This window comes from Aethalodelphis obliquidens, unplaced genomic scaffold (assembly GCF_003676395.1).
Source record: "Aethalodelphis obliquidens isolate GAN/ISIS:26980383/991018 unplaced genomic scaffold, ASM367639v1 scaffold59, whole genome shotgun sequence".
Lineage (NCBI taxonomy): Eukaryota > Metazoa > Chordata > Mammalia > Artiodactyla > Delphinidae > Aethalodelphis > Aethalodelphis obliquidens.
The window spans coordinates 10528647-10556567 of NW_020838003.1; the positions used below are offsets into that span (position 1 = coordinate 10528647).

At 40.6% G+C, this 27921-nt stretch overlaps 1 protein-coding gene across 1 annotated transcript in view; it reads right to left on the reverse strand.

Moving 5' to 3' along the window:
* Positions 1-1433: 1433 nt before the first annotated feature.
* Positions 1434-27921, reverse strand: part of PLAC8 (placenta associated 8) — a 38146-nt gene continuing 11658 nt past the window's right edge. Inside the window, exons 2-5 of the mRNA XM_027087595.1 lie at positions 25568-25709; positions 23250-23374; positions 18006-18120; positions 1434-1758 (exon numbers count right to left, since the gene is read on the reverse strand). Of these exons, the coding sequence (XP_026943396.1) occupies positions 18016-18120; positions 23250-23374; positions 25568-25679 (342 nt within the window). The 5' untranslated portion in view covers positions 25680-25709 and the 3' untranslated portion in view covers positions 1434-1758; positions 18006-18015. The remainder of the gene's footprint in view (positions 1759-18005; positions 18121-23249; positions 23375-25567; positions 25710-27921) is intronic.

Genomic DNA, 27921 nt, shown 5'->3' on the forward strand with positions numbered 1-27921 from the left:
AGGGAAAATAGGGAATTTGTAGAGTGAAAAAATAGTGGGAGAATAGGCTAACGAGGTAGATTAAGGTTATATTGTGAAGCACCAGGCAAATTTTTTTAGGATGTTTACAGTTTACTCATGGCAAGCTGTGTATAGGATGGACTGGAGAGAAGGCAATGGGAGCTGGAGTTACTAGAGGCAGAGACACTAATTCAGGAGCTATGAATGTGAGTCTCCAAAGACATAATTAGGGCTTGGACTACATCCATGGCAGTGCAGACAAAGAAGAGAGGACAGATTAATTCATTCAATAAATGATTTCAGTATGTATCTACTAGGTGTCAGGCATTCTTCTAGGCACCACAGATACAGCAACAAACAAAATAGATCATCCATTGGGGGTATTAAGTGGAGTTTAAGTGACAGAAGTTGGTGTTGGATTAGATGTGAGAAGGGAGAATGGTATGCTGAGACAGTTCAGGTTTCACTGATATCTAGATTTCTCACCTTAAACAACTGAGTGGTAATATCTTTTGACCTGTTGTGTAGAGAAGGGGTAGGGCACATCCATATGGACTTGTTTAGTAGGCAGCTGAAGAGACATTCTGAAGATCAATAGTAAGGGAGAAACTAGGAATACAGTCTTCCTTGGTGTATAGGGGCGTTTGAAGACACGGGAGTAGAGGACTCTAAGAAGAACATGAGTTGTAAAAGGAGTGGACCCAGGAAAGAACATTGCAAAGTACCTACATCTATAAGGCAAGTAAAGAAGGGCAAAACACTCAAGTTTGTTGAATGCGTCTTAAGTTCCAGGTGCTTTTACATTTTATCTCACTGAAATTTCACAATATACTTATAGTGAAATATCTAATTATAGAAGATAGTTTTGCCTCCCTCAACCCCCCACCCCAACAAATGAAATGGACTCAGAAGTGTAGGAGGAGAACGAAAGGAAATTAGGAAGTGAGATTTTCATCAGGGTACAATGTTGCAGAGGATCAAACAGGTTGAGAAATGTGAAAAAAATAGTTTCTTCATACATTTATGCATCAATATTTAACCAAAATTGAATCATATTGAATTGAATTTTTATTACTTGCTCTGATACTTCATATCCAAAAGAGAAAGAAAATCAATAACACAACAATGAAACCATCAGGTATGCAGTTGGGAAGCAGAGCATAGCGCATTGTTGCTTTGTCAGCATTGATAATGCTTATAGATTACGTGAAAAGGAGCAAAAGTGTTGGCTAAATGTACCTTAAGTGTCTTAGAATAGTTGTCTGTAGCCGTTTTCTCTATCTCTTAAACTTCTTAGAGGAAAGAGAGCTGAGTAGCTGTGGACCGAAATCTCCTGTTAGGAAACCAAACTATGAGAACCAAATTATGAGATTGACCCCTGAAATTGACTAATGATGTAAGGACATTTTATTGAGAGCAAAGAAGCATAAAGATTCATGTTAGTAAAATCTTTTATTTGGTTTATATTTTAAATGTAATACAAAATTTATAAGCCAGAAAATTTAATAGCAAGGAGAAACTAAGCTGGACCATTTAGAAAAACTAAGGGACAACACTCCTTTAAAATAAATCAAAGTTCAATTTTTTTTTACCCCATTGATTGTGATTAAACATACCAATCATATTTCAATTGCAAAAAGTGGAGAAGCACTCAAGCTGAAGAGGTGTAGAGCTGGTTTTAGTTGCTTCAGTAAGAGCTCTTCACGAGGTCAGGAGAGAGACCACAGGAGAAAGGAAAGAAAAAAAAGAGCTCTTCACCTATAAGGGACAGACAAAAAATAGGGTTAAATTTTCTCAATCTACTTTTTAAATTTTAATAAAGGTCTAATTTTAGAATCATTTTAGATTTACAGAAAAGTTGCAAAGATAGTACAGAGAGTTCCCATATAACTTGCACCAGTTCCCTTATTGGTTAACATCTTACTGTGTTAGGTTTGTGACCACGAACCAATGTTGATAGATTATTAATCAAATCCTATCCTTTATTTAGATTCCTCAGTTTTTACCTAATGTTCCTTTGCTGTTCCAGGATCCCATCTAGCTGGTGTATTACCTTTAGTCATCATGTTTCCTTAGGCTCCTCTAAACTGCAATAGTTTCTCAAACATTCCTTGTTTTTGATGATCTTGACACTTTTGAGGAGAATCTGCCTCAATTTTTGTATTTTGTACAATGGGTCTCAATTTTTGTTTGTCTAATGTTTTTCTCATGGTTAGACTGGAGTTGTGGGGTTTTGAGAGGAAAACCCTAGAGGTAAGGTGCCAATCTCATCACATCATTTTAGGGGTACGTGCTATCAACAGGACACCACTGACGATGTTAACTTTGATATTAACTGGCTGAGGTAGTTTTGTCAGGTTTTTCCACTGTGAAGTTAGTTTTTTCCCTCCTTTTCATACTATACATTTTGAAAGAAAGTTGCTATGCAAACCCACACTTAAGGGGTGGGGAATTATGCTTTATCTCCTTGGGGGAGGTGTACCTACATAAATTATTTAAAATTCTGTATTTCTGGGAGATTTGTCTATTCTCCCTTCCTTGTTTGTTTTTAACATTTTTATTGGCATATAATTGCTTTACAATGTTGTGTTAGTTTCTGCTATATAACAAAGTGAATCAGCTATATGTATACATATATCCGCATATCTCCTCCCTCTTGAGCCTCCCTCCCACCCTCCCTATCCCACCCCTCTAGGTGGTCACAAAACACCGAGCTGATCTCCCTGTGCTATGCAGCTGCTTCCCACTAGCTATCTATTTTACATTTGGTAGTGTATATATGTCCATGCCACTCTTTCACTTTGTCCCAGCTTACCCTTCCCCCTCCCCATGTCCTCAAGTCCATTCTCTACCTCTGCATCTTTATTCCTGTCCTGTACCTAGGTTCATCAGAACCTTTTTTTTTCTGTCAGATTTCATATATATGTGTTAGCATATGGTATTTGTCTTTCTCTTTCTGACTTAATTCACTCTGTATGACAGACTCTAGGTCCATCCACCTCACTATAAATAACTCAAGTTCGTTTCTTTTTATGGCCAAGTAATATTCCATTGTATACATGTGCCACATCTTCTTTATCCATTCATCTCTTGATGGACATTTAGGTTGCTCCCATGTCCTGGCTATTACAAATAGTGTTGCAGTGAACACTGTGGTACATGACTCTTTTTATTAATTAATTAATTAATTAATTTATAGGCTGCATTGGGTCTTTGCTGCTGTGCATGGGCTCTCACTAAATGCAGCGAGCAGGGGCTACTCTTTGTTGCAGTGTGCATGCTTCTCACTGTGGTGGCTCCTCTTGTTATGGAGCATGGACTCTAGGCGCACAGGCTCCAGTCGTTGTGGCTCACGGGCTCTAGAACGCAGGCTCAGTAGTTGTGGCACATGGGCTTTGCTGCTCTGAGACATGTGTGATCTTCCCGGACCAAGGCTCAAACCTGTGTCTTCTGCATTGGCAGGCGGAGTCTTAACCACTGCACCACCAGGGAAGCCCCATGCCTCTTTTTGAATTATGGTTTTCTCAGGGTATATGCCCAGTAGTGGGATTGCTGGGTTGTACGGTAGTTCTATTTTTAGTTTTTTGGAACCTCCATAATGTTCTCCATAGTGGCTGTATCAATTTACATTCCACCAACAGTGCAAGAGGGTTCCCATTTCTCCACACCCTCGCCAACATTTATTGTTTGTAGATTTTTTGATGATGGCCATTCTGACCAGTGTGAGGTGATACCTCATTGTGGTTTTGATTTGCATTTCTCTAATGATTAGTGATATTGAGCATCCTTTCCTGTGTTTGTTGGCAATCTGTATATCTTCTTTGGAGAAAGGTCTATTTAAGCCTTCTGCCCATTTTTGGATTGGGTTATTTTTTTTTTGATATTGAGCTGCTTGTATATTTTGGAGATTAATGCTTTGTCTGTTGCTTCATTTGCAAATATTTTCTCCCATTCTGAATGCTGTCTTTTCGTCTTGTTTATGGTTTCCTTTGCTGTGCAAAAGGTTTTAAGTTTCATTAGGTCCCATTTGTTTATTTTTGTTTTTATTTCCATTTCTCTAGGAGGTGGGTCAAAAAGGATCTTGCTGTGATTTATGTCATAGAGTGTCCTGCCTATGTTTTCCTCTAAGAGTTTAATAGTGTCTGGCCTTACATTTAGGTCTTTAATCCATTTTGAGTTTATTTTTGTATACAGTGTTAGGGAGGGTTCTAATTTCATTCTTTTACATGTAGCTATCCAGTTTTCCCAGAACCACTTATTGAAGAGGCTGTCTTTTCTCCATTGTATATTCTTGCCTCCTTTGTCTAAGATAAGGTGACCGTATGTGTGTGGGTTTAACTGTGTGCTTTCTATTCCATTCCATTGATCTATATTTCTGTTTTTGTGCCAGTACCATACTATCTTGATTACTGTAGCTTTGTAGTATAGTCCGAAGTCAGGGAGCCTGATTCCTCCAGCTCCGTTTTTCTTTCTCAGTATTGCTTTGGCTGTTCAGGGTCTTTTGTGTTTCCAAGCAAATTGTAAAAATTGTTGTTCTAGTTCTATGATAAATGCCATTGGTAGCTTGACAGGGATTGCACTGAATCTGTAGATTGCTTTGGGTAATATAGTAATTTTAACAATGTTGATTCTTCCCCTCCAAGTACATGGTTTATCTCTCCATCTGTCTGTATCGTCTTTAATTTCTTTCATCAGTGTCTTATAGTTTTCTGCATACGTTCTTTTGTGTCCTTAGGAAGGTTTATTCCTAGGTATTTTATTCTTTTTGTTGCAGTGATAAATGGGATTGCTTCCTTAATTTCTCTTTCAGTTTTTTCATCATTAATGTATAGGAATGCAAGAAATTTGTGTACATTAATTGTGTAACCTGTTACTTTACCTAATTCATTGTTTAGTTCTAGTAGTTTTCTGGTAGCATCCTTAGGATTCTCTATGTATAGTATCATGTCATCTGCAAAGAGTGACACTTTTACTTCTTCTTTTCTGATTTGTATTTCTTTTATTTCTTTTCCTTCTCTGATTTTGGTGTATCACATTGATTGATAGAACTATGATTGCTGGGTCTATAATAGAACTATGGGTAGTTCTATTTGTAGTTTTTTAAGGAACCTTAAAAAATTCCTTTTTAAGGAACCTTCCTAGATATTTTATTCTTTTTGTTGCAATGGTAAATGGGAGTGTTTTCTTGATTTCACTTTCAGATTTTTCATCCTTAGTGTATAGGAATGCCAGAGATTTCTGTACATTAATTTTGTATCCTGCTACTTTACCAAATTCATTGATTAGCTCTAGTAGTTTTCTGGTAGCATCTTTAGGATTCTCTATGTATAGTATCATGTCATCTGCAAACAGTGACAGCTTTACTTCTTCTTTTCCGATTTGGATTCCTTTTATTTCCTTTTCTTCTCTGATTGCTGTGGCTAAAACTTCCAAAACTATGTTGAATAAGAGTGGTGAGAGTGGGCAATCTTGTCTTGTTCCTGATCTTAGTGGAAATGCTTTCAGTTTTTCACCATTGAGGACGATGTTGGCTGTGGGTTTGTCATATATGGCCTTTATTATGTTGAGGAAAGTTCTCTCTTTGCCTACTTTCTGCAGGGTTTTTATCATAAATGGGTGTGGAATTTTGTCAAAAGCTTTCTCTGCATCTATTGAGATGATCATATGGTTTTTCTCCTTCAATTTGTTAATATGGTGTATCACGTTGATTCATTTGCATATATTGAAGAATCCTTGCATTCCTGGAATAAACCCCACTTGATCATGGTGTATGATCCGTTTAATGTGCTGTTGGATTCTGCTTGCTAGTATTTTATTGAGGATTTTTGCATCTCTGTTCATCAGTGATATTGGCCTGTAGTTTTCTTTCTTTGTGACATCCTTGTCTGGTTTTGGTATCAAGGTGATGGTGGCCTCGTAGAAGGAGTTTGGGAGTGTTCCTCCCTTTGCTATATTTTGGAAGAGTTTGAGAAGGATAGGTGATAGCTCTTCTCTAAATGTTTGATAGAATTCGCCTGTGAAGCCATATGGTCCTGGGCTTTTGCTTGTTGGAAGATTTTTAATCACAGTTTCAATTTCAGTGCTTGCGATTGGTCTGTTCATATTTTCTATTTCTTCCTGATTCAGTCTTGGCAGGTTGTGCCTTTCTAAGAATTTGTCCATTTCTTCCAGGTTGTCCATTTTATTGGCATAGAGTTGCTTGTAGTAATCTCTCATGATCTTTTGTATTTCTGCAGTGTCAGTTGTTACTTCTCCTTTTTCCTTTCTAATTCTATTGATTTGAATCTTCTCCCTTTTTTTCTTGATGAGTCTGGCTAATGGTTTATCAATTTTGTTTATCCTTTCAAAGAACCAGCTTTTAGTTTTATTGATCTTTGCTATCATTTCCTTCATTTCTTTTTCATTTATTTCTGATCTGATTTTTATGATTTCTTTCCTTCTGCTAACTTTGGGGTTTTTTGTTCTTTCTCTAATTGCTTTAGGTGCAAGGTTAGGTTGTTTATTCGAGATGTTTCCTGTTTCTTAAGGTAGGATTGTATTGCTATAAACTTCCCTCTTAGAACTGCTTTTGCTGCAACCCATAGATTTTGAGTCGTCGTGTCTCCATTGTCATTTGTTTCTAGGTATTTTTTGATTTCCTCTTTGATTTCTTCAGTGATCACTTCATTATTAAGTAGTGTATTGTTTAGCCTCCATGTGTTTGTAGTTTTTACAGATCTTTTCCTGTAATTGATATCTAGTCTCATGGCGTTGTGGTCAGAAAAGACACTTGATACAATTTCAATTTTCCTAAATTTACCAAGGCTTGATTTGTGACCCAAGATATGATCTATCCTGGAGAATGTTCCATGAGCACTTGAGAAAAATGTGTATTCTGTTGTTTTTGGATGGAATGTCCTATAAATATCAATTAACTCCATCTTGTTTAATGTATCATTTAAAGCTTGTGTTTCCTTATTTATTTTCATTTTGGATGATCTGTCCATTGGTGAAAGTGGGGTGTTAAAGTCCCCTACTATGAATGTGTTACTGTCGATTTCCCCTTTTATGGCTGTCAGTATTTGCCTTATGTATTGAGGTGCTCCTATGTTGGGTGCATAAATATTTACAATCGTTATATCTTCTTCTTGGATCGATCCCTTGATCATTATGTAGTGTCCTTCTTTGTCTCTTCTAATAGTCTTTGCTTTAAAGTCTATTTTGTCTGATATGAGAATTGCTACTCCAGCTTTCTTTTGGTTTCCATTTGCATGAAATACCTTTTTCCATCCCCTTACTTTCAGTCTGTATGTGTCTCTAGGCCTGAAGTGGGTCTCTTGTAGACAGCAAATATATGCGTCTTGTTTTTGTATCCATTCGGCCAATCTGTGTCTTTTGGTGGGAGCATTTAGTCCATTTACATTTAAGGTAATTATCGATATGAGTGTTCCCATTCCTATTTTCTTAATTGTTTTGGGTTCGATATTGTAGGTCTTTTCCTTCTTTTGTGTTTCTTGCCTAGAGAAGTTCCTTTAGCAGTTGTTGTAGAGCTGGTTTGGTGGTGCTGAACTCTCTCAGCTTTTGCTTGTCTGTAAAGGTTTTAATTTCTCCATCAAATCTGAATGAGATCCTTGCTGGGTAGAGTAATCTTGGTTGCAGGTTTTTCTCCTTCATCACTTTCAATATGTCCTGCCACTCCCTTCTGGTTTGCAGAGTTTCTGCTGAAAGATCAGCTGTTAACCTTATGGGGATTCCCTTGTGTATTATTTGTTGTTTTTCCCTTGCTGCTTTTAATATGTTTTCTTTGTATTTAATTTTTGACAGTTTGATTAATATGTGTCTTGGTGTATTTCTCCTTGGATTTATCCTGTATGGGACTCTCTGTGCTTCCTGGACTTGATTAACTATTTCCTTTCCCATATTAGGAAAGTTTTCAACTATAATCTCTTCAAATATTTTCTCAGTCCCTTTCTTTTTCTCTTCTTCTTCTGGAACCCCTATAATTCGAATGTTGGTGCATTTAAATGTTGTCCCAGAGGTCTCTGAGACTGTCCTCAGTTCTTTTCATTCTTTTTTCTTTATTCTGCTCTGCAGTAGTTATTTCCACTATTTTATCTTCCAGGTCACTTTACCGTTCTTCTGCCTCAGTTATTCTGCTATTGATCCCATCTAGAGTATTTTTCATTTCATTTATTGTGTTGTTCATCATTGTTTGTTTCATCTTTAGTTCTTCTAGGTCCTTGTTAACTGATTCTTGCATTTTGTCTATTCTATTTCCAAGATTTTGGATCATCTTTACTATCATTATTCTGAATTCTTTTTCAGGTAGACTGCCTATTTCCTCTTCATTTGTTAGGTCTGGTGGGTTTTTATCTTGCTCCTTCATCTGCTGTGTGTTTTTCTCTCTTTTCATTTTGCTTATCTTACTGTGTTTGGGGTCTCCTTTTTGCAGGCTGCAGGTTCGTAGTTCCTGTTGTTTTTTTGTGTCTGTCCCCAGTGGCTAAGGTTGGTTCAGTGGGTTGTGTAGGCTTCCTGGTGGAGGGTACTAGTGCCTGTGTTCTGGTGGATGAGGCTGGATCTTGTCTTTCTGGTGGGCAGGTCCACGTCTGGTGGTGTGTTTTGGGGTGTCTGTAGACTTATTATGATTTTGGGCAGCCTCTCTGCTAATGGGTGGGGTTGTGTTCCTGTGTTGCTAGTTGTTTGGCATAGGATGTCCAGCACTGTAGCTTGCTGGTCGTTGAGTGAAGCTGGGTGCTGGTGTTGAGATGGAGATCTCTGGGAGATTTTCTCCGTTTGATATTATGTGGAGCTGGGAGGTCTCTTGTGGACCAGTGTCCTGAAGTTGGCTCTCCCACCTCAGAGGCACAGCACTGACTCCTGGCTGCAGCACCAAGAGCCTTTCATCCACAGGGCTCCTTAATTTGGGATGATTCGTTGTCTATTCATGTATTCCACAGATGCAGGGTACATCAAGTTGATTGTGGAGCTTTAATCTGCTGCTTCTGAGGCTGCTGGGAGAGATTTCCCTTTCTCTTCTTTGTTCTCACAGCTCCCAGGGACTCAGCTTTGGATTTGGCCCCGCCTGTGCGTGTAGGTCGCGGGAGGGCGTCTGTTCTTTGCTCAGACAGGACGGGGTTAAAGGAGCCGCTGATTCGGAGGCTCTGGCTCACTCAGGCCGGGGGGGTAGGGAGGGTCACGGAGTGTGGGGCGGGCCTGCGGCGGCAGAGGCCGGCATGACGTTGCTAGCCTGAGGCGCGCCATGCGTTCTCCCGGGGGAGTTGTCCCTGGAACCCGGGACTCTAACAGTGGCGGGCTGCACAGGCTCCCCGGAAGGCGGTGTGTATAGTGACCTGTGTTCGCACACAGGTTTCTTGGTGGCGGCAGCAGCGGCCTTAGCGTCTCATGTCTGTCTCTTGGCTCCGCACTTTTAGCCGCGGCTCGCGCCCGTCTCTGGAGCTCCTTTAAGCAGCGCTCTTAATCCCCTCTCCTCGTGCACCAGGAAACAAAGAGGGAAGAAAAAGTCTCTTGCCTCTTCGGCAGGTGCAGACTTTTCCCCGGACTCCCTCCCGGCTAGCCGCGGTGCACTAACGCCCTGCAGGCTGTGTTCACGCCGCCAACCTCAGTCCTCTCCCGGCGCTCCGACCGAAGCCTGAGCCTCAGCTCCCAGCCCCGCCTGCCCCGGCGGGCGAGCAGACAAGCCTCTCGGCTGGTGAGTGCCGGTCGGCCCGATCCTCTGCGCTGGAATCTCTCCGCTTTGCCCTCCGCACCCCTGTTGCTGTGCTCTCCTCCGCGGCTCCCAAGCTCCCCCTCTCCGCCACCCGCAGTCTCCGCCACCCGCAGTCTCCACCTCCGAAGCTCCCCCACTCCGCCACCCGAAGTTTCCGCCCGCGAAGGGGTTCCTAGTGTGTGGACACTTTTCCTCCTTCACAGCTCTCTCCCGCTGGTGCAGGACCCGTCCCTATCCTTTTGTCTCTGTTTATTTTTTTTCTTTTGCCCTAACCAGGTACGTGGGGGGTTCCTTGCCTTTTGGGAGGTTTGAGGTCTTCTGCCAGCATTCAGTAGGTGCTCCGTAGGAGTTGTTTCACGCGTAGATGTATTTCTGGTGTATCTGCGGGGAGGAAGGTGATCTCCGTGTCTTACTCTTCCGCCATCTTCCCGGAAGTCCCCGTAGTTTTCTTTTTATGTGTGACATCTTTGTCTGGTTTTGGTATCAGAGTGATGGTGGCCTTGCAGAACGCGATTGAGAGTGTTCCTTCCTCTGCTATATTTTGGAAGAATTTGAGAAGGATAGGTGTCAGCTCTCCTCTAAATGTTTGATAGAATTCGCCTGTGAAGCCATCTGGTCCTGGACTTTTGTTTGTTGGAAGATTTTTTTTATCACAGTTTCAATTTCATTACTTGTGATTGGTCTGTTCATATTTTCTGTTTCTTCTTGGTTCATCTTGGAAGGTTGTACTTTTCTGAGAATTTGTCCATTTCTTCCAGGTTGTCCATTTTATTGGCATATAGTTGCTTGTAGTAGTCTCTCATGGTCCTTTGTATTTATGCAGTGTCAGTTGTTATTTCTCCTTTTTCGTTTCTAATTCTATTGATTTGAGTCTTCTCCCTTTTTTTCTTAATGAGACTGGCTAATGGTTTATCAATTTTGTTTATCTTTTCAAAGAACCAGCTTTTAGTTTTATTGATCTTTGCTATCTTTCCTTCATTTCTTTTTCAATTATTTCTGATCTGATCTTTATGATTTCTTTCCTTCTGCTAACTTTGGGGGTTTTTTGTTCTTCTTTCTCTAATTGCTTTAGGTGTAAGGTTAGGTTGTTTATTTGAGATTTTTCTTGTTTTTTGCGGTAGGATTGTATTGCTATAAACTTCCCTCTTAGAACTGCTTTTGCTGCATCCCATAGGTTTTGTGTTGTATTTTCATTGTCATTTGTTTCTAGGTATTTTTTGATTTCCTCTTTGATTTCTTCAGTGATCTCTTGGTTATTTAGTAGTGTACTGTTGAGCCTCCATGTGTTTGTAGTTTTTACAGATTTTTTCCCTCTAATTTGATATCTAGTCTCATAACATTGTGGTCATAAAAGATAATTGATATGATTTCAATTTTCTTAAATTTACCAAGGCTTTATTTGTGACCCAAGATATGATCAATCCTGGAAAATGTTCCATGGACACTCGAGAAGAAAGTGTATTCTGTTGTTTTTTCATGGAATGTCCTATAAATATCAATTAAGTATATTTGGTCTAATGTGTCTTTTAAAGCTTGTGTTTATTTATTTTCATTTTGGATGATCTGTCCATTGGTGAAAGTGGGGTGTTAAAGTCCCCTACTATTCTTGTGTTACTGTCAATTTCCCCTTTTCTTTTTTTTTTTTTTTGCGGTACACGGGCCTCTCACTGTTGTGGCCTCTCCCGTTGCGGAGCACAGGCTCCGGACGTGCAGGCTCAGTAGCCATGGCTCATGGGCCCAGCCACTCCGCAGCATGTGGGATCTTCCCGGACCGGGGCATGAACCCATGTCCCCTGCATTGGCAGGTGGACTCTCAACCACTGCGCCACCAGGGAAGCCCTCAATTTCCCCTTTTATGGCTGTTAGCATTTGTCTTATGTATTGAGGTGCTCCTATATTGGGTGCATAAATATTTACAATTGTTATATCTTCTTCTTGGATTGATCCTTGGTCATTATGTAGTGTCCTTCTTTGTCTCTTGTAATAGTCTTTATTTTAAAGTCTATTTTGTCTGATATGAGAATTGCTACTCCAGCTTTTTTTTTTTTTTTTTTTTTGCGTTATGTGGGCCTCTCACTGTCGTGGCCTCTCTCGTTGCGGAGCACAGGCTCCGGACATGCTGGCTCAGCGGCCATGGCTTATGGGCCAGCCGCTCCGCGGCATGTGGGATCTTCCCGGACCAGGGCACGAACCCGTGTCCCCTGCATCGGCAGGTGGACTCTCAACCACTGCGCCACCAGGGAAGCCCTCCAGCTTTCTTTTGATTTCAGTTTGCGTTGAATATCTTTTTCCATCCCCTCACTTTCAGTCTGTATGTGTCCCTAGGTCTGCAGTGGTCTCTTGTAGACAGCATATATATGGGTCTTGTTTTCGCGTCCATTCAGCCAGTCTGTGTCTTTTGTTTGGAGCACTGAATCCATTTACATTTAAGGTAATTATCGATACGTATGTTCCTATTACCATTTTCTTAATTGTTTTGGGTTTGTTATTGTAGGTCTTTTCCTTCTCTTGTGTTTCCTGCCTAGAGAAGTTCCTTTAGCATTTGTTGTAGAGCTGGTTTGGTGGTGCTGAATTCTCTTAACTTTTGCTTGTCTGTAAAGGTTTTGATTTCTCCATTGAATCTGAATGAGATCCTTGCTGGGTAGAGCAATCTTGGTTGTAGGTTTTTCTCTTTCATCACTTTAAATATGTCCTGCCACTCCCTTCTGGCTTGCAGAGTTTCTGTTGAAAGATCAGCTGTTAACCTTATGGGGTTTCCCTCGTATGTTATTTGTTGGTTTTCCCTTGTTACTTTTAATATTTTTCCTTTGTATTTAATTTTTGATAGTTTGATTAATATGTGTCTTGGTGTGTTTCTCCTTGGAGTTATCCTGTATGGGACTCTCTGTGCTTCCTGGACTTGACTACTTCCTTTCCCGTATGAGGGAAGTTTTCAACTATAATCTCTTCAAATATTTTCTCAGTCCCTTTCTTTTTCTCTTCTTCTTCTGGAACCCCTATAATTTGAATGTTGGTGCATTTAATGTTGTCCCAGAGGTCTCTGAGACTGTCCTCAATTCTTTTCATTCTTTTTTCTTTATTCTGCTCTGTTGCAGTTATTTCCACTATTTTATCTTCCAGGTCACTTATCCGTTCTTCTGCCTCAGTTATTCTGCTATTGATTCCTTCTAGAGAATTTTTAATTTCATTTATTGTGTTGTTCATCATTGTTTGTTTGCTCTTTAGTTCTTCTAGGTCCTTGTTAAACATTTCTTTGATTTTCTCCATTCTATTTCCAACATTTTGGATCAACTTTACTATCATTACTCTGAATTCTTTTTCAGGTAGACTGCCTATTTCCTCTTCATTTGTTTGGTCTGGTGGGTTTTTACCTTGTTCCTTCATCAGCTGCATATTTCTCTGTTTTCCTATTTGTTTAACCTACTGTGTTTGGGGTCTCCTTTTCGCAGGCTGCAGGTTCGTAGTTCCCATTGTTTTTGGTGTCTGCCCCCAGTGGGTGAGGTTTGTTCAGTGGCTTATTTAGGCTTCCTGGTGGAGGGGACTGGTATCTGTGTTCCGCCGGTTGGGGCTATATCTTGTCCTTTTGGCAGGCAGGGCCGTGTCTGGTGGTGTGTTTTGGAGTGTCTGTGAAATTAGTATGACTTTACGCAGCTTCTCTGTTGATGGGTAGGGTTGTGTTCCCATCTTGCTAGTTGTTTGGCATGGTGTGTTCAGCACTGGAGCTTGCTGGCCATTGGGTGGAGCTGTGTCTTAGTGTTGAGATGAAGATCTCGGAGAGCTCTAACCAATTGATATTATGTGGGGCCGGGAGGTCTCTGGTGGTCCAATGTCCTGGACTCGGCCCTCCCACCTCGGAGGCTCAGGCCTGAGACCCGGCCAGAGCACCAAGACCCTGCCAGCCATACAGCTCAGAAGAAAAGGAAGAGAGAAAAAAACAAAAACAAAAAACGAACAGACAGAGCCCTAGGACAAATGGTAAAAGCAAACCTATACAGACAAAATCACACAAAGAGGCATACACATACACACTCACAAAAAAGAGAAAAGGGAAAAAAATATATATGTATATATATATATATATATATATATATATATATATGGAAGAGAGCAACCAAACCCCAGTAAACAAATCCACCAATGATAATAAGCACTAAATACTAAACTAAGATAAACATAAAACCAGAAAAAAAATAATGCAGAAAGCAAACCGCAAGTGTACAGTTGCTCCCAAAGTCCACTGCCTCAATTTTGGGAACATTCGTTATCCATTTAGGTATCCTTCAGATGTAGGGTTTATCAGGTTGATTGTGGGGATTTAATCTGCTTCTCCGGAGGCTGCACAGAGAAATTTCCCTTTCTCTTATTCTTTCACACAGCTTCTGGGGTTCAGCTTTGGTTTTGGCCCCAACTCTGTGAGTAGGCCACCCTCAGGAGTCTGTTCCCTGCCCAGAGAGCTGGGGGTTAAAGCAGCGGCTGATTAGGGCTCTCTTGCTCTCTAAGGCCAGGGGGAGGGAGGGGTACGGTAGTCATTATTGGGATGTGGGGCGAGCCTGAGGCGGCAGAGGCCAGCGTGACGTTGCACCAGCCTGAGGCACGCTGTGTATTCTCCCGGGGAAGTTGTCCTTGGATCCCGGGACCCTGGCAGTGTCGGGCTGCACAAGCTCCCAGGGAGTGTGTGGATAGTGACCTGTGCTGGCACACAGGATTCTTGGTGGCAGCGGCAGCAGTGTTAGCAGTTCAGTCCCGTTCTGTGGTCCGAGCTGATAGCCGTGGCTCACGCCCATCTCTGGAGCTCGCTTAGGCAGTGTTCTGCCTTCTGTGGGCACACTGGGAAGGAATCCCCACTCCATGCACACCCCAAAACAAAGGTCTCTTGCCTCTCTGGCAGGTCCAGACTTTTTTCGGACTCCCTCCCAGCTAGCCGTGGTGCACTAACACCCTGCAGGCTGTGTTCACGCCGCCAACCCCAGTCCTCTCCCTGCGCTGTGACCGAAGCCCGAGACTCAGCTCCCAGCACCCCCTCACCCCGCCCCAGCAGGTGAGCAGACAAGCCTCTCGGGCTGGTGAGTGCTGGTCGGCCCCGATCCTCTGTGCAGGAATCTCTCCGCTTTGCCCTCCGCACCCCTGTTGCTGTGCTCTCTTCCACGGCTCCGAAGCTTCCCACCTCCGCCCCTCTCAGTCTCTGCCCGCGAAGGGGCTTCTAGCGTGTGGAAACCTTGCCTCCTTCACGGCTCCCTCCCACTGGTGCAGGTCCCGTCCCTATCCTTTTGTCTCTGTTTTTTCTTTTTTCTTTTGCCCTACCCAGGTACGTGGGGACTTTCTTGCCTTTTGGGAGGTCTGAGGTCTTCTGCCAGCATTCAGTGGGTGTTCTATAGTTGTTCCACGTGTAGATATATTTCTGATGTATTTGTGGGGAGGAAGGTGATCTCCGCGTCTTACTCCTCCTCTCCATCTTGAAGGTCTCCTGCACTGATCTGTTTGTTTGTTTAGCGCTGCATGGCATGTGGGATCTTAGTTCCCCAGCCAGCGATCGAACCTGTGCCCCCTGCATTGGAAGCACAGAGTCCTAATCACTGAACCCCAGGGAAGTCCCTGCATTAGTGTATTTTTGAAGAAAACTTATTCTTACATATAGGTTGGTCACAGTAATGAATAATATTGCCATTACATACATATCAGTATGGACTGATACTCAGATACTTATTTTATACTTTGGGTTATAATCCAATACTACCTTATTTTGTTGCTCAAGTTGTTCCAGTTTTGGCTACTGGGAACTTTTTCAGTTCGTTCTTGTATCCCTTTGTCTCAATCTGTTTTTAACGTAAATCACATTATTCTTTTATCTTTATCTCTTTATTCTCCCATTTCAGGTATTTGTATATCTAAAGTGTTATTGTCAATGAATAATGTAGGGTCCAAGCTGATGAGCAGGAGTCGGGACCACCAAGATATTTTATGTCAAACCAGCTCAAAATTTCAGTGAGATAATTTCCTTGAGGTTAAAAAAAAGCTCAAATGCCAGGATTTATTATTGTATATGTGTGGGTAGATATTTTTTCCAAACAGTCTCATGTGCTTATTTAGGTAAAGTGTTGAAATGGTGTAAGGCCAAATCTTTGCTTTTGACCTCATCCTGTCCAGTCTGTGCCACTTGCCATTACCAGGTTAATTTTTCTAAAGTATAAGTCTACATATGTTACTCCTTTATAGCCTGCAATAACTCCTTAGTGCTTACCAAATAAAAGGCCAAATCATTAGCCCAGTATTCACTACATTGCATGCCAAGGTCCCAAATCAGTTTTTAAAATCTTTCATTTCTCATTATTTTCCTACTTATACCATATGTCCCTGCCAAGTCGAACCTAAGCTCATAAAGATGTTTTTTCCGTTTTTTGCCTCTATAGTTTCACTAATGTTGCTGATGGGAAGCAACACCCATTTCTATTCATCTTGTGTCAAAAATCTTCCCTTTTCCCCATCCAATCCATTTCTACCATTGTCTGTCCTGCCCTGTGGTCTGGGAGGCTGACCTGTGGTCCCCAGCAATACTGTTCTTCTCTCTGCCTTCCTGGTGTGTTCAACCAATGGCAAGCCCAGAAGGACATCAGAAAATGAGGTCAGGGTAGTTTTCCCCTTGTTTCCTTCCTGAGGGGTTACCCCAGGCTGCTCAGGTCCTCTCAGGGCAGCCGTTACACAGCTTTCTCCTTTGGGATGCAGGTAACTGCTCCCTCCCATCCTCCCGAGGCCTAGGGATGGTAACGGTTCAGCTGTTGTTGCACAATCCCCTGTCATTTCCCTGTACCTCCCACCCACACCTTTGTAAATGGTCTTCATTAAATCCTTGTATTATCACAGTTTGAGTGCCATCTATTTCCTCTTGTGACCCTGATGCTCACTTCTTCTTTAGAATTAAAACCACTTCTTTCAAGAAACTTTCACTTACACTTCTCACAGGATATCATCTTTCCTTCCTCTGAGCATAAAATAGCACTTCATCTAAAGGCATTATTCAAAGTTTGCATTTTATTTGAGGGATTTTCTAATGCCTTCTTTTTGAGTATAAAGTCTCTAAGGGGAAGAGGACCAGCTTATTTCCCTTCATTCCCCACAGTCCCTAACAGTGTCCTGCATGGTACTAGGTACGTGAGGCATTATTTGCTAAATGCATGAATATTTGAAAACATATCTTCCAAGAGTTATGTTTGTTAACTTACACAAAGTTCTCATTCACTTGAGAAAGGAAGTGGGATTTTTGCAAAGAATGGGAAAATTAATGTTTTCTTCCCATACTCAAGATACGTTCTATGGAATACTGACAAAATCATGTTGATTTCTACTTTACTATATCCTCAATAGCTAATTCTGAGAATCTTGGAAAAATGAGTTGGAAATGACTTGACTGAATTTCAGATGATGACATTCTACAGAACATTTCCAAATATTCTGTATTCTATTCCACCTCTTTCAAAGTTCACCTTCTCTTTCCTGTTTAACCTCACCTCATTATTTATAGATGCATTATGCCACAATTAATCCAAATATTACATAGCATAATTTTCATTTGCTCTACTACTTTATAATTATTTACCAGTTTCTTTCATCAATTTGTTTGTATTAGCAGGGAAAGTGCTTTCCACTTCTTTTGTATCTCACCACACTCTTGTATTTTGCAAGTGGTGCTTCATTAATAGACCATCAGAATTCTGAGAAGTCTAGAGAAGTCACCATCCCTTTATTTGCTAAAATATAGTTTCAAAATATAGAGTTATTTTTTTGAACTGAATGTTTGTGTCCCCCCAGCCACAAAACTCATATGTTGAAACCCTAACCCCCAGTGTGATGGTATTAGGAGGTGAAGCCTTTGGGAAGTAATTAGGTTTAGATGAGATCATGAAGGTGAGGGCCCCATGATGGGAATACTGTCCTCATAAGAAGAAAGGCCAAAAACTCTCTCTCGTCTCCAATATTTGAGGACACAGCAAAAAGGTGGCCAACTGCAAGCTAGGAAGAGCATCCTCACCAAGGAACTGAACTGGCTCATACTTGATCTTGGACTTCCCAGCATTCCGAACTATGAGAAATAAATTCCTGTTGTTTAACCTGTTTAAGCTATGTTACTTTGTTATGGCAGCCCAAACAAGCTTTCTTCATTTGAAGAAATCAAAGTTAATCTTTATATTAAGATAACATTTGAGAGACTTAAATAATTGTTATTATTGAATTATTATTCAAAATAATGCTGAGTTTACAAAGCCCTTGATTATATTTCTCAACATTCACAGATTCTGGGACTTACCATTGTTTTTTTAGAAAGTATGCATGGCTCTCCTTCTGTTGATGTCTCTCTTGATTTGGCAAAGAGAACACAGAGGACAGCAAAGGGTCACGATATAGTCATCACAAATGGATCCCTGTTTGAAAATATAAAAGAAACAGAAATGTAAAATCCACCTATTTGGGAATTAAGACTTGTGGATTTTCAAGACATTTTGAAGAGAAGCAGAAGGCATTGATCCTTTGAATTTGGAGTTTGGATGGATACATTTAGGAAAATGTTAGTTGATTTCTCTATATAGCTCCTGTCTCTTTTTATGAAATCAAATGTTTTCCTATAATTTGTGATATTGAAAATAGAAGATATCTAACCAAACTATCAATAGGAGGGTAAAATAAGGAGTTTCATGAAGTAAAATCTCTTTTCTCCTCTACCCTCTCTCTTTCTCAGGAAGCTACTAGAGGATGTCTCCACCAAAGTGAAGGAGCAAACCGAGAAAGGTATAAGAAACCAGAGACTAACATGGGGGAGCGGTTAATGGAATCTCCAGTCATGGCGAAGGAGATCTCAGGGCAAAAGCAGAGCACCAGGAGTGAAAAGCATCTAGTTCAAAGGGTAGCGGGTCAGGGAGTGATTTCATCAAGGAGACGAAAATGATAGAATGTCTGATGTATTGAATGTTTGGGGAAGAGATTTAGAAAACTGGGAAAGAGTTTGGGACTGCACTACTCTTAAGTAAATGAAAAACTCCTAATGAAAAAGCCAAGCATTATTAATAGTAGGAAAAACAAAGTTTAGTAGAAAAGGCAATCATAGTTCATTACACGATTCAACTCAACTCTGAAGAGCAAGCAGAGCTATCATAATATAAATACTAAATACGGATTTAACCAAAATTATATATAACTATATTGGAAGGAGTGAGGTAGGGGTAGGGTGCATGTCCATGGTGGGGAAGGGGGATAAAACAGAACTAAATTCTCATCTTCCACAGTAAGAAGTCCAGAGACAATGCCCCAAACTGCAAAGTCAAAAAGTAGCAATACAAGTCTACTATTTGGAGATACGGAGGTAAACACCCAAAGATCAGCCTTTGGAAAGAGGAAGTAGGGGAGAGAAGTTTGGGGAGTACTATTTTCCTTAACAAACTTTATAAATTAGATAATTTTAAAAACTATGTGCTTGCAGAGCTTTGTTAACTAAAATGAAAGCTGTACTAGAAAACAGGGATGGGGGGATTTAGTGAGCCAGAAATCATGAGCAATTTTTGGAAAAAAAAATGAAGCAGATGGGATTACATTGATGGAGAAAGTAAAACAGAGCTAAGGAACATGAAACCTAACATAGTCAGAGGCACGGTATTTGATAAACCCCAAACCAAAAACTCTCAGTTCAGAAAGGAGGAAGAATGGGCTGGGGAATGAAAGATGAGTGGTTAACTGATGCCAGCTTGAGCAGCTGGGCCAGCCCAGAGCTGCCAGCTGTGGCCTTGCCTGGAACACAGCCTGCAGAGCAGTTTAACAGATGACCCTAATGTGGGCTTTGGGGCCCCAGAAGAGAAGAGGGGTGAGATAAGTGGGGCAGCTATTCACCTATCACATAAGAGGTCAGACTCTCAAAGACTCACCACAAACACACTAAAAGAAATAATAAAAGGTAAAGACATTTTAGCACAGCTGATAAATCTAAATCACTCCCACCCATGAGAGCCAAATTATTTTACGTTTGGTATTCATCAAATGGTATTTTTTTCCTTCTTTTCAGTTTTGGCTGAATAGAACTTTCCTGGTTCCTTTTGTTCCCTTTAGTAGTTTTAGATGTTCCACAACTAATTTTTATTAGCAATGACCCTTAAATTTTTACCCACAACTTAACATTATATATTAAAAAAATTTTTTTGACATCTTTATTGGAGTATAATTGCTTTACAATGTTGCGTTACTTTCTGCTTTATAACAAAGTGAATCAGCTATACATATACATATGTTCCCGTATCTCCTCCCTCTTGCATCTCCCTCCCTCCCTCCCTATCCCAACCCTCTAGGTGGTCGCAAAGCACCCCGCTGATCTCCCTGTGCTCTGTGGCTGCTTCCCACTAGCTATTTTACATTTGGTAGTGTATATATGTCCATGCCACTCTCTCACTTTGTCCCAGCTTACCCTTCCTCCTCCCCATGTCAAGTCCATTCTCTACATCTGTGTCTTTATTCCTGTCCTGCCCCTAGGTTCTTCAGAACAATTTCTTTTCTTTTTTTTAAGATTCCATATATATATGTTAGCATGCAGTATGTGTTTTTCTCTTTCTGACTTACTTCACTGTATGACAGACTCTAGGTCCATCCATCTCACTACAAATAACTCAATTTTGCTTCTTTTTATGGCTGAGTAATATTCCATTGTATATATGTGCCACATCTTCTTTATCCATTCATCGGTTGATGGACATTTAAGTTGCTTCCATGTCCTGGCTATTAACATTATATTTATCTTGAGATTCATCAACGTTGTAGTGGGTATCAATAGTTCATTCCTTTTTATTGCTAAGTAGTATCCATATAATGGATAGATCACAATTTGTTTATCCATTCACCTGCTGGGGGACATTTGGGTGGTTTTTAGTTTTTGGCTATTACAAGCAAAACTGCTCTGAACATTTGTGTACAAGTCTTGGTATGGATATATATTTTTGTAGGGTAAATATCTAGGAGCAGAATGGCTGGGCTAAAAAGTAGGTGTATATTTAACTTTTTAAGAAACTGTATTTTACATTCCAATCAGCAGTGCATGAGAGTTTCAGTTCCTCCATATCTGCTCACACTTGGTGTGGTTTAGGCTGATTAATTTTAGCTATCCCAATAGGTGTGTAGTGGTATCTCATTGTGGTTTTAATTTGCATTTCTGTAATGACTGATGATATTGAACATCTTCTTATGTTCTTATTTGCCATTCAAATGTTTTCTTTTTTTTTCTAATTTTATTGTTTGGGTTAAAAATATATACTTAACATGAGATCTACCCTCTTAACACATTTAAGTTTACACAACACAACGATTTGAAGAATCCCAGAATAATTATACTGAGTGAAAGAAGCTACACACTGTATAGTTCTATTATATAAAATGGTAGAAAATGAAAACTAATCTATAGTGACAGAAAGCATATTGGTGGTTACTTGGGGAAGAGGGGAGGGGAAAGAAGGAAAGATTACAAAGGGATGTGAGTAAATTTTGGGGGTGATGAATATGTTCACTATTTTGACTGTGAGGTTTCACAGGTATATACATATGTCTAAACTTATCAAATTGTTCATTTTAAATATATGCAGTTTATTGTAAGTCAGTTATACCTCAGTAATGTTCTTTTTATAAAAAAATGTGTATTTATCTATCAATGCCAGACAAAGCCTTTAGAATATCTTAGTTTCTTCCTCTTCCTTCCAATCTTCCAAATTTTGTCAAAACCAACTAAAGTTTTAGTTTTAGACTGTTATTAATTTTTCAAACTCCTAATGAGCATTTAAAAAAATTGATTATGTACTAAGTCTTTAAAAAAGTTGATAACTTTCATGTTAAATAGTCATAGTGTAATAAATAAAGAGCTCCTACAAATCAATTAGAAAAGAAAAAGAACTCAATAAAACAATGAACAAAGTATATGTACAGATAATTTATAGAAGAAATGAAAAAGGACAATAAATTTTCAAAAAGTTGCTTGATCTATCTAATAAAAATTTAACTAAAACGACAAGGAAATATCATTTCCTCTCTGACAGGCAACATGAAAAAATATTATATTGGCACACGTATAATATTAATAAATTATAAATTGATATAATCTTTTTGAAGGGATACTTAACAGTATTTTTCAAATTTTGAATGTGCATATCCTGTGATCTGTCAATCTAATCTAGTACACTATCCTACAAAAATACCAGTGCATGTACAAAATCATATACGTACAACTATTTAAACTGCAATATCACTTAACCTTTCATCAATAAGGAAGTGATTAAGTATGTTATCTCTATGATGGAATACTATGCAGATATTAAAAAGAATCTGTATTACAGACATAAAAGGTGTCTACCATATATTAAGTGGAAAAAACAGGTTACAATATAGTATGAACTCATTAAAAAAAAAAAAAGCAATAAATTAGCCCTGCATATCCCAAACCCCATATGTCTAGATCTATAGCTATAGCTACATCTAATCTATATGTATATGCCTTATAGGCATAGGAAAAAGAAACCTGAGGAAGGAGACCACCAAGTTACTAATAGAATTTATCACTGAGTAGAGATTTTCACTTTTTATTTTATATACCTCTGTGTTTGGATTTGTCATAAAATTACCTATATATGTATTATCTTGTATAATTAAAAAAGTAAGAAATATTTTCAAATAAAAAATAAAATAATTTCAATGGAATAAGATAAGTTCCTAAAATATTTTGCCTATTTATTTATTTATTTTTGCTGTACACGGGCCTCCCACTGTTGTGGCCTCTCCCATTGCGGAGGACAGGCTCCAGACGCACAGGCCCAGCGGCCATGGCCCACTGGGCCCAGCCTGCTCCGTGGCATGTGGGATCTTCCCAGACCGGGACATGAACCCGTGTCCCCTGCATCGGCAGGTGGACTCTCAACCACTGCGCCACCAGGGAAGCCCTCTGTCTATTTATTGATATTTGTTTCCTGTGATGGTTAATTTTATGTGTCAACTTGGCCAGGTCATAGTACCCAGATATTAGATCAAACACTATTCTAGATGTTTCTGTGAAGATAATATTTCAGATGAGATTAACATTTAAATCAGTAGACTTAGAGTAACCCTCCATAATGTGGGTGGGTCTCATCTAATTAGTTGAAGGCCTTAATAGAGAAAGAACAACTTCCCCTGAGTAAGAAGGAATTCTGCCTGGTGGGCCTACTTACTTTACGGGGTTGGTGTAAGGATTAAATGATGTAACATATGTAATATACCTGGGGCATAATAGGCTCTGAACATTCCTCTTCCACTGTATGACATACATTGCAAATACAAGAGTTGTTTATTTTCTAAGGTTTTCACAGAAACATAGAAGGAGGTCCCATAACCAGAGGATCTATTGCTACAGTAATGGAATACAAGGTTGCAGATGCTAGGAAACTCCTACTAATCAAATTCGTATGATGATGGGTACCATCAAATTGTCTCCATGTTTATGACAATTATTTTGAACGTGGGCGCATACTTGAATGACACAGTGTCATAAGAGACTCACCGGGATGCCGTATCGAGTCCTGTAGAGGGTCCTCATTGCAACACTTGTTCCACACAGACAGCATTCATTCATATCAGATGCAACTTGACATGCAAGACACGTGAAGCAAAATATGCCACAGAGACCTGGACACATGAAATCAGAGGTACAAATTACTCCACTCTGCCCCCACCACAGCTGAAAGTTAGTGTGCTTTCATGAATGGCGGTCCAAATCCTGGGGCCTTTGTCACACATCCTGCTGCCAAGTCCATCTTCACTGCTTTTGCTCAGCAACGCATCAGCTTCTCCCTTCTCTCCACCCAATCATTTCTGGAATAACCACACCTTGGAAAGTCTGTATTCTTTTTGTAGTACTGCCTTCATCCATGTATTGAATGATTCACTGAAACCTAGCCATGTTCCAGAGATTATCCTCAGTACTGACAATGCCTCTGTCTGAAGTCTAGAAGGGAAGTTAGATCATATGAAAAATTCTCCAACAGAAACCTACTCAGGATGCCAAGGAGTCACTCACACAAATGGGGCCTCCAGTGCTCTGGGAAGGAAATGTTGCTTGATCTGAATATTGAAGGATGATTAGGAATTTTATAGGTAGAGGAAAGGGAAAAGACCCTCTTTAGATAACATGGTATGTCTAGGCAATGGCTGGTTTTCATTCAACATGGCTGGAGCCAGGGATGGGACGGGGATGAAGCTGGACCCATGGCGAGTTGGAGACTGGATAAAGAGGAAGTACGAGTGCTCAGAATGGGTCATGGTAGTCATGAGGAACCTCTGAAATATTTTAAGAAGGGAGAATGATTTGGTCAGATCTACAATTAAGAAATTCTGTATGAAGATATTAAGCTCATATTAGGACTTGTAATTCACTTATTTGAGTAACAATACTAGGGGTTAGGGGATTAGAATGTTCATCTTTAGAAGGTTTTATTATTGTGGTTTCATTATCACTATGATATGCAGATGTTGAACTAATGTCCCGAGAAGTGTAAGTCATCACCCCAGGTCATCCAGTAGGACAATGACAGCAAATCAATAAACCCAACTGTTCCATTTCCTAGGTAATTCTTTCCCTCTGTGCTTTTTTAAAAAATATTATTTTTAATATCTAATATTACTTTAAATATTATTTTACAATCTACTTTAAAAAAATTTTATTTATCTTTATTTTTGGCTGCGTTTGGTCTGCGTTGCTGCGCTCGGGCTTTCTCTACTTGCAGAAGGCAGTGGTTACTGTTCATTACGGTGCGCGGGCTTCTCATTGCGGTGGCTTCTCTTGTTGCGGAGCACAGGCTCTAGGCGCACAGGCTTCAGCAGTTGTGGCCTGCAGTCTCTAGAGTACAGCCTCAGTAGTTGTGGCGCATGGGCTTAGTTGCTCTGCAACATGTGGGATCTTCCCGGACCAGGGTTTGAACCCGTGTCCCTTGCATTGGCAGGCGGGTCCTTAACCACTGCGTCACCAGGGAAGCCCCCCTTTAGGCTTTTCAATGTAATTATTAACTCGATTTCAAATTTCAATTCCAGTGATAAGTTAGAGGTTAACAAATTTTCCTTTCCTGTCTCAGAACACTGTGTAGACTTCAAGGAGGCAGGAAAACAAAACCAAAAACCTCAGAGCAAAATTTGTTATATAGGCAGGTTTGTTTGTTTCCTGCTTGGTGTTGAGAACTAAGCATTTGACCTTTCTGACACCCCCATCTTCTCTCAAACTTCCTCTCTCCCAAGTTTACTTAGAGAGCTCTCATAAAAGAAACAAAACAAAAAACAAGGAGGGTCAGAGATATTTTACCCAATGAGAAGTTAATTGCCTTTAGAATTCTTTATTCTTAGGTGTATAACAAAGCTAAATGTACAAATAAAATAATTTTTCTCTGAGCTCATGCTGAAACCATGGATGAAAATTACCCCTTGTTTACTGGGCACAGTGTAACTATAAAATAACGAGTTTAATTTATGTGTAACAAGAGCAGTCTTTTTTTTAATCAAGTAAAACTTGAAATGTCTCTTTTAATATGATGTATGGTCTATTTATAGTCATTAGGCCAAGTCTGTTCACTGTTAGAGTTATCAGCTTTTTGCCTATTATCTTAACTCCAGAACTTATTTTAGGAGTAAGACTATTCTTCGAAGGGTGGAGAACAATTAATTTACAGTCCGTACAGGTTTTTTCTGTTAACAAAGCATTGCCTGACACACAGGGTACTTTGGCATCAGTGGGGAACGTTTACTACACAATAAGGGAGGAGTGAGGGAAGGATTTGGTCTTTGGTAATTCACCTCCGCATCAGTTACGGGCGCACTTTCCCCAGCACTTACAGACGCCGCAATCGCTGAAGCAGTCACACATGCCCGTCTGCCAGTTAGAGGTTTGAGGAACCGGACCAGCTCCAGGCTGAGTTACAATGACCACTGGAGATGGAGCTTGCATTTTCGATGCAGGGTCTTACGTGGCAGTGGTCTGAAAGGAAAAACTTGGTGTAAGTAGCCTGGAGGTTGCTCTTGGAAGCCTGTTTTGAGGTACTCTGCTTCACGGGCAAGTGAGGCAATTTAGACCAAGTGACTTGTTGATCTTTGAAGAACAGAATTTCTGCAGAGGCCCCTGGGGGAAGGGATTCACTGAACTGGTAAAACGTACAGATTCTTCTCTTGGTGTTAGGGAACGTAACAGGGTTGTAAGAACTATTTTAAACAGGTGCCTGGTCTCCACACAAGACAGGGAAACAAATTAGAAAACCCGTGATAATGACCATGCCAACTAAAAATTGTTGCACGCTGTTTGGTTCTACAAGAACGAAGTCACCCGCCACTGCAGTCGCTGACCTTCAACACACCCTGAAAGGAGTTCAGCACGGTGATCAGGAATGAGGCACTGTGTGTTCTGGGAAACATTGGCAGAATAGGCCTTCAGAGAGTTAGATATTTTTTAGGAGAAGATTTTATGAGCCCCATTTCTTACATCTTCTCATATCTAGAAAAGCACTAAACTCATTAACGGAGGCGTCTGCTCCCCGTGACCAGCAGCAACCTTCTGCCAAAATGTGTGCTTGATGCACGTGCCCCCTTCACCAAAATCGCGTGCATACTCACCTCCCCTCCGACCTCTTTGCAGCAGGTCCTCAGAGCTATCTGTGAGGCTGTTCTCCTAGGCTATAGTCCTCATTTGGCTCCAAATAAAACTTAACTCACAACACTCACGTTGTGCATTTTTTTTCAGTTGACAGAAGGAGTAGTGAATTACGGAAACGGACTTCTGTAAAATTGCACCATCCTAAGCTTTTGTGTACTTGCAACCTTTCTCCTCTTGCCCCTCTTTTATGTTCCCTTTTGCTGTGGACTTGTTTCTGATGAGCAGTTGTAAAGGAAAAACTCCCCTGTTTTCTGTCTACTCACAGAACACTGTCACCTGTGATCACCAAATGTGTGGTAGCTTTTTTCCACACCAAGCAATTCTGCAACACCAGATGGGGGTCCATTGGATTGCACCCTGCAGGCCTGCGAGCCCTGTACTTGTCCGGAGACCGAAGAAAGAGCCCAGAGTCAGTGACAGAAACATCAATGGTTTAATGGATAGGGGGATCTTACATTTCTGAAGCAAGGTCCTGGAGTGACAGCCCACCAGTCTTCGCTCCCAGGGCAGGGGATGGGGGGAGAGGGAGGTTACCAGTTTTAGGGAGGATTGACATCAGGTTGGCTCACTGGTTACCAGGGAAACAAGCAGAGGAGCACAGCCTCTCACCACCCCTTTGATAAGCTATCACAGGGGAGATATTCTGATCTAAAGCTTAGAACAATCACTAGCTGGGGCAGGGGGCAAGTACGTAGGTATTTGCTGATTAGGGAAGGTCAGTCATCTGAATAGAATGTAGGTTAAGCAGGGACTGGTAAGCAGAGAATGTACAGAGAACAAGAGAACAGACATCTTGAGGAGCCTGCCCATACAGTGTCCTACAATTTGGCTCAATTCTGACACTGTCTATAGGAGACAGTGTCAGATTCCACGTGTTAAGGGCTCAGTCCCACAAGACTGCCCTCCCTCCCCTACTTCAGATGCCAATTGTAAGACCAGGTTGTCACCTGTGCTTCTGACCAACTAGATCAGAGGTTCCCATGACCCCTTCCTCAGGTTTGATAAATTTGCTGGATTGGCTCACAGAACTCAGGAAAATAGATTACTTACTAGATTATTGATATATTACAAAGGCTATTAAAGGATAAGAATGAACAACCAGATGAAAAGATACAGAGGGTGAGGTTCAGAGCCTGTGGAGTTTGGGGTGGGCCACCTTCCCAGTACACCAACCCCAAAGCTCTCTGAACCTGTCCTTTTGGGTTCTTATGGAGCCTTGATTACACAGGCATGATTCATTAAATCATTGGCCATTGGTGATTGAATTCAGTCTCCAAACCCCTCTCCCCTCCCCTGGAAGTCTGAGAGCTTCGCAAAAAGTTCCAACCCTCTAAACAAAGATTGGTTTCTCTGGCAACCAGCACCCTCAAGGGCTTTCAAAAAAGTCACTTCATTAGCATAAACTCCTCTGTAGTTGAGAGGGGCTTGTTATGAATAACAAGACACCTTTATTGCTCTTACCATGTAAGAAATTCCAAAGATTTTAGGAGCTCTGTGCCATGAACGGAAATGAAGACCAAATATGTATTTCTTATTAAAAACC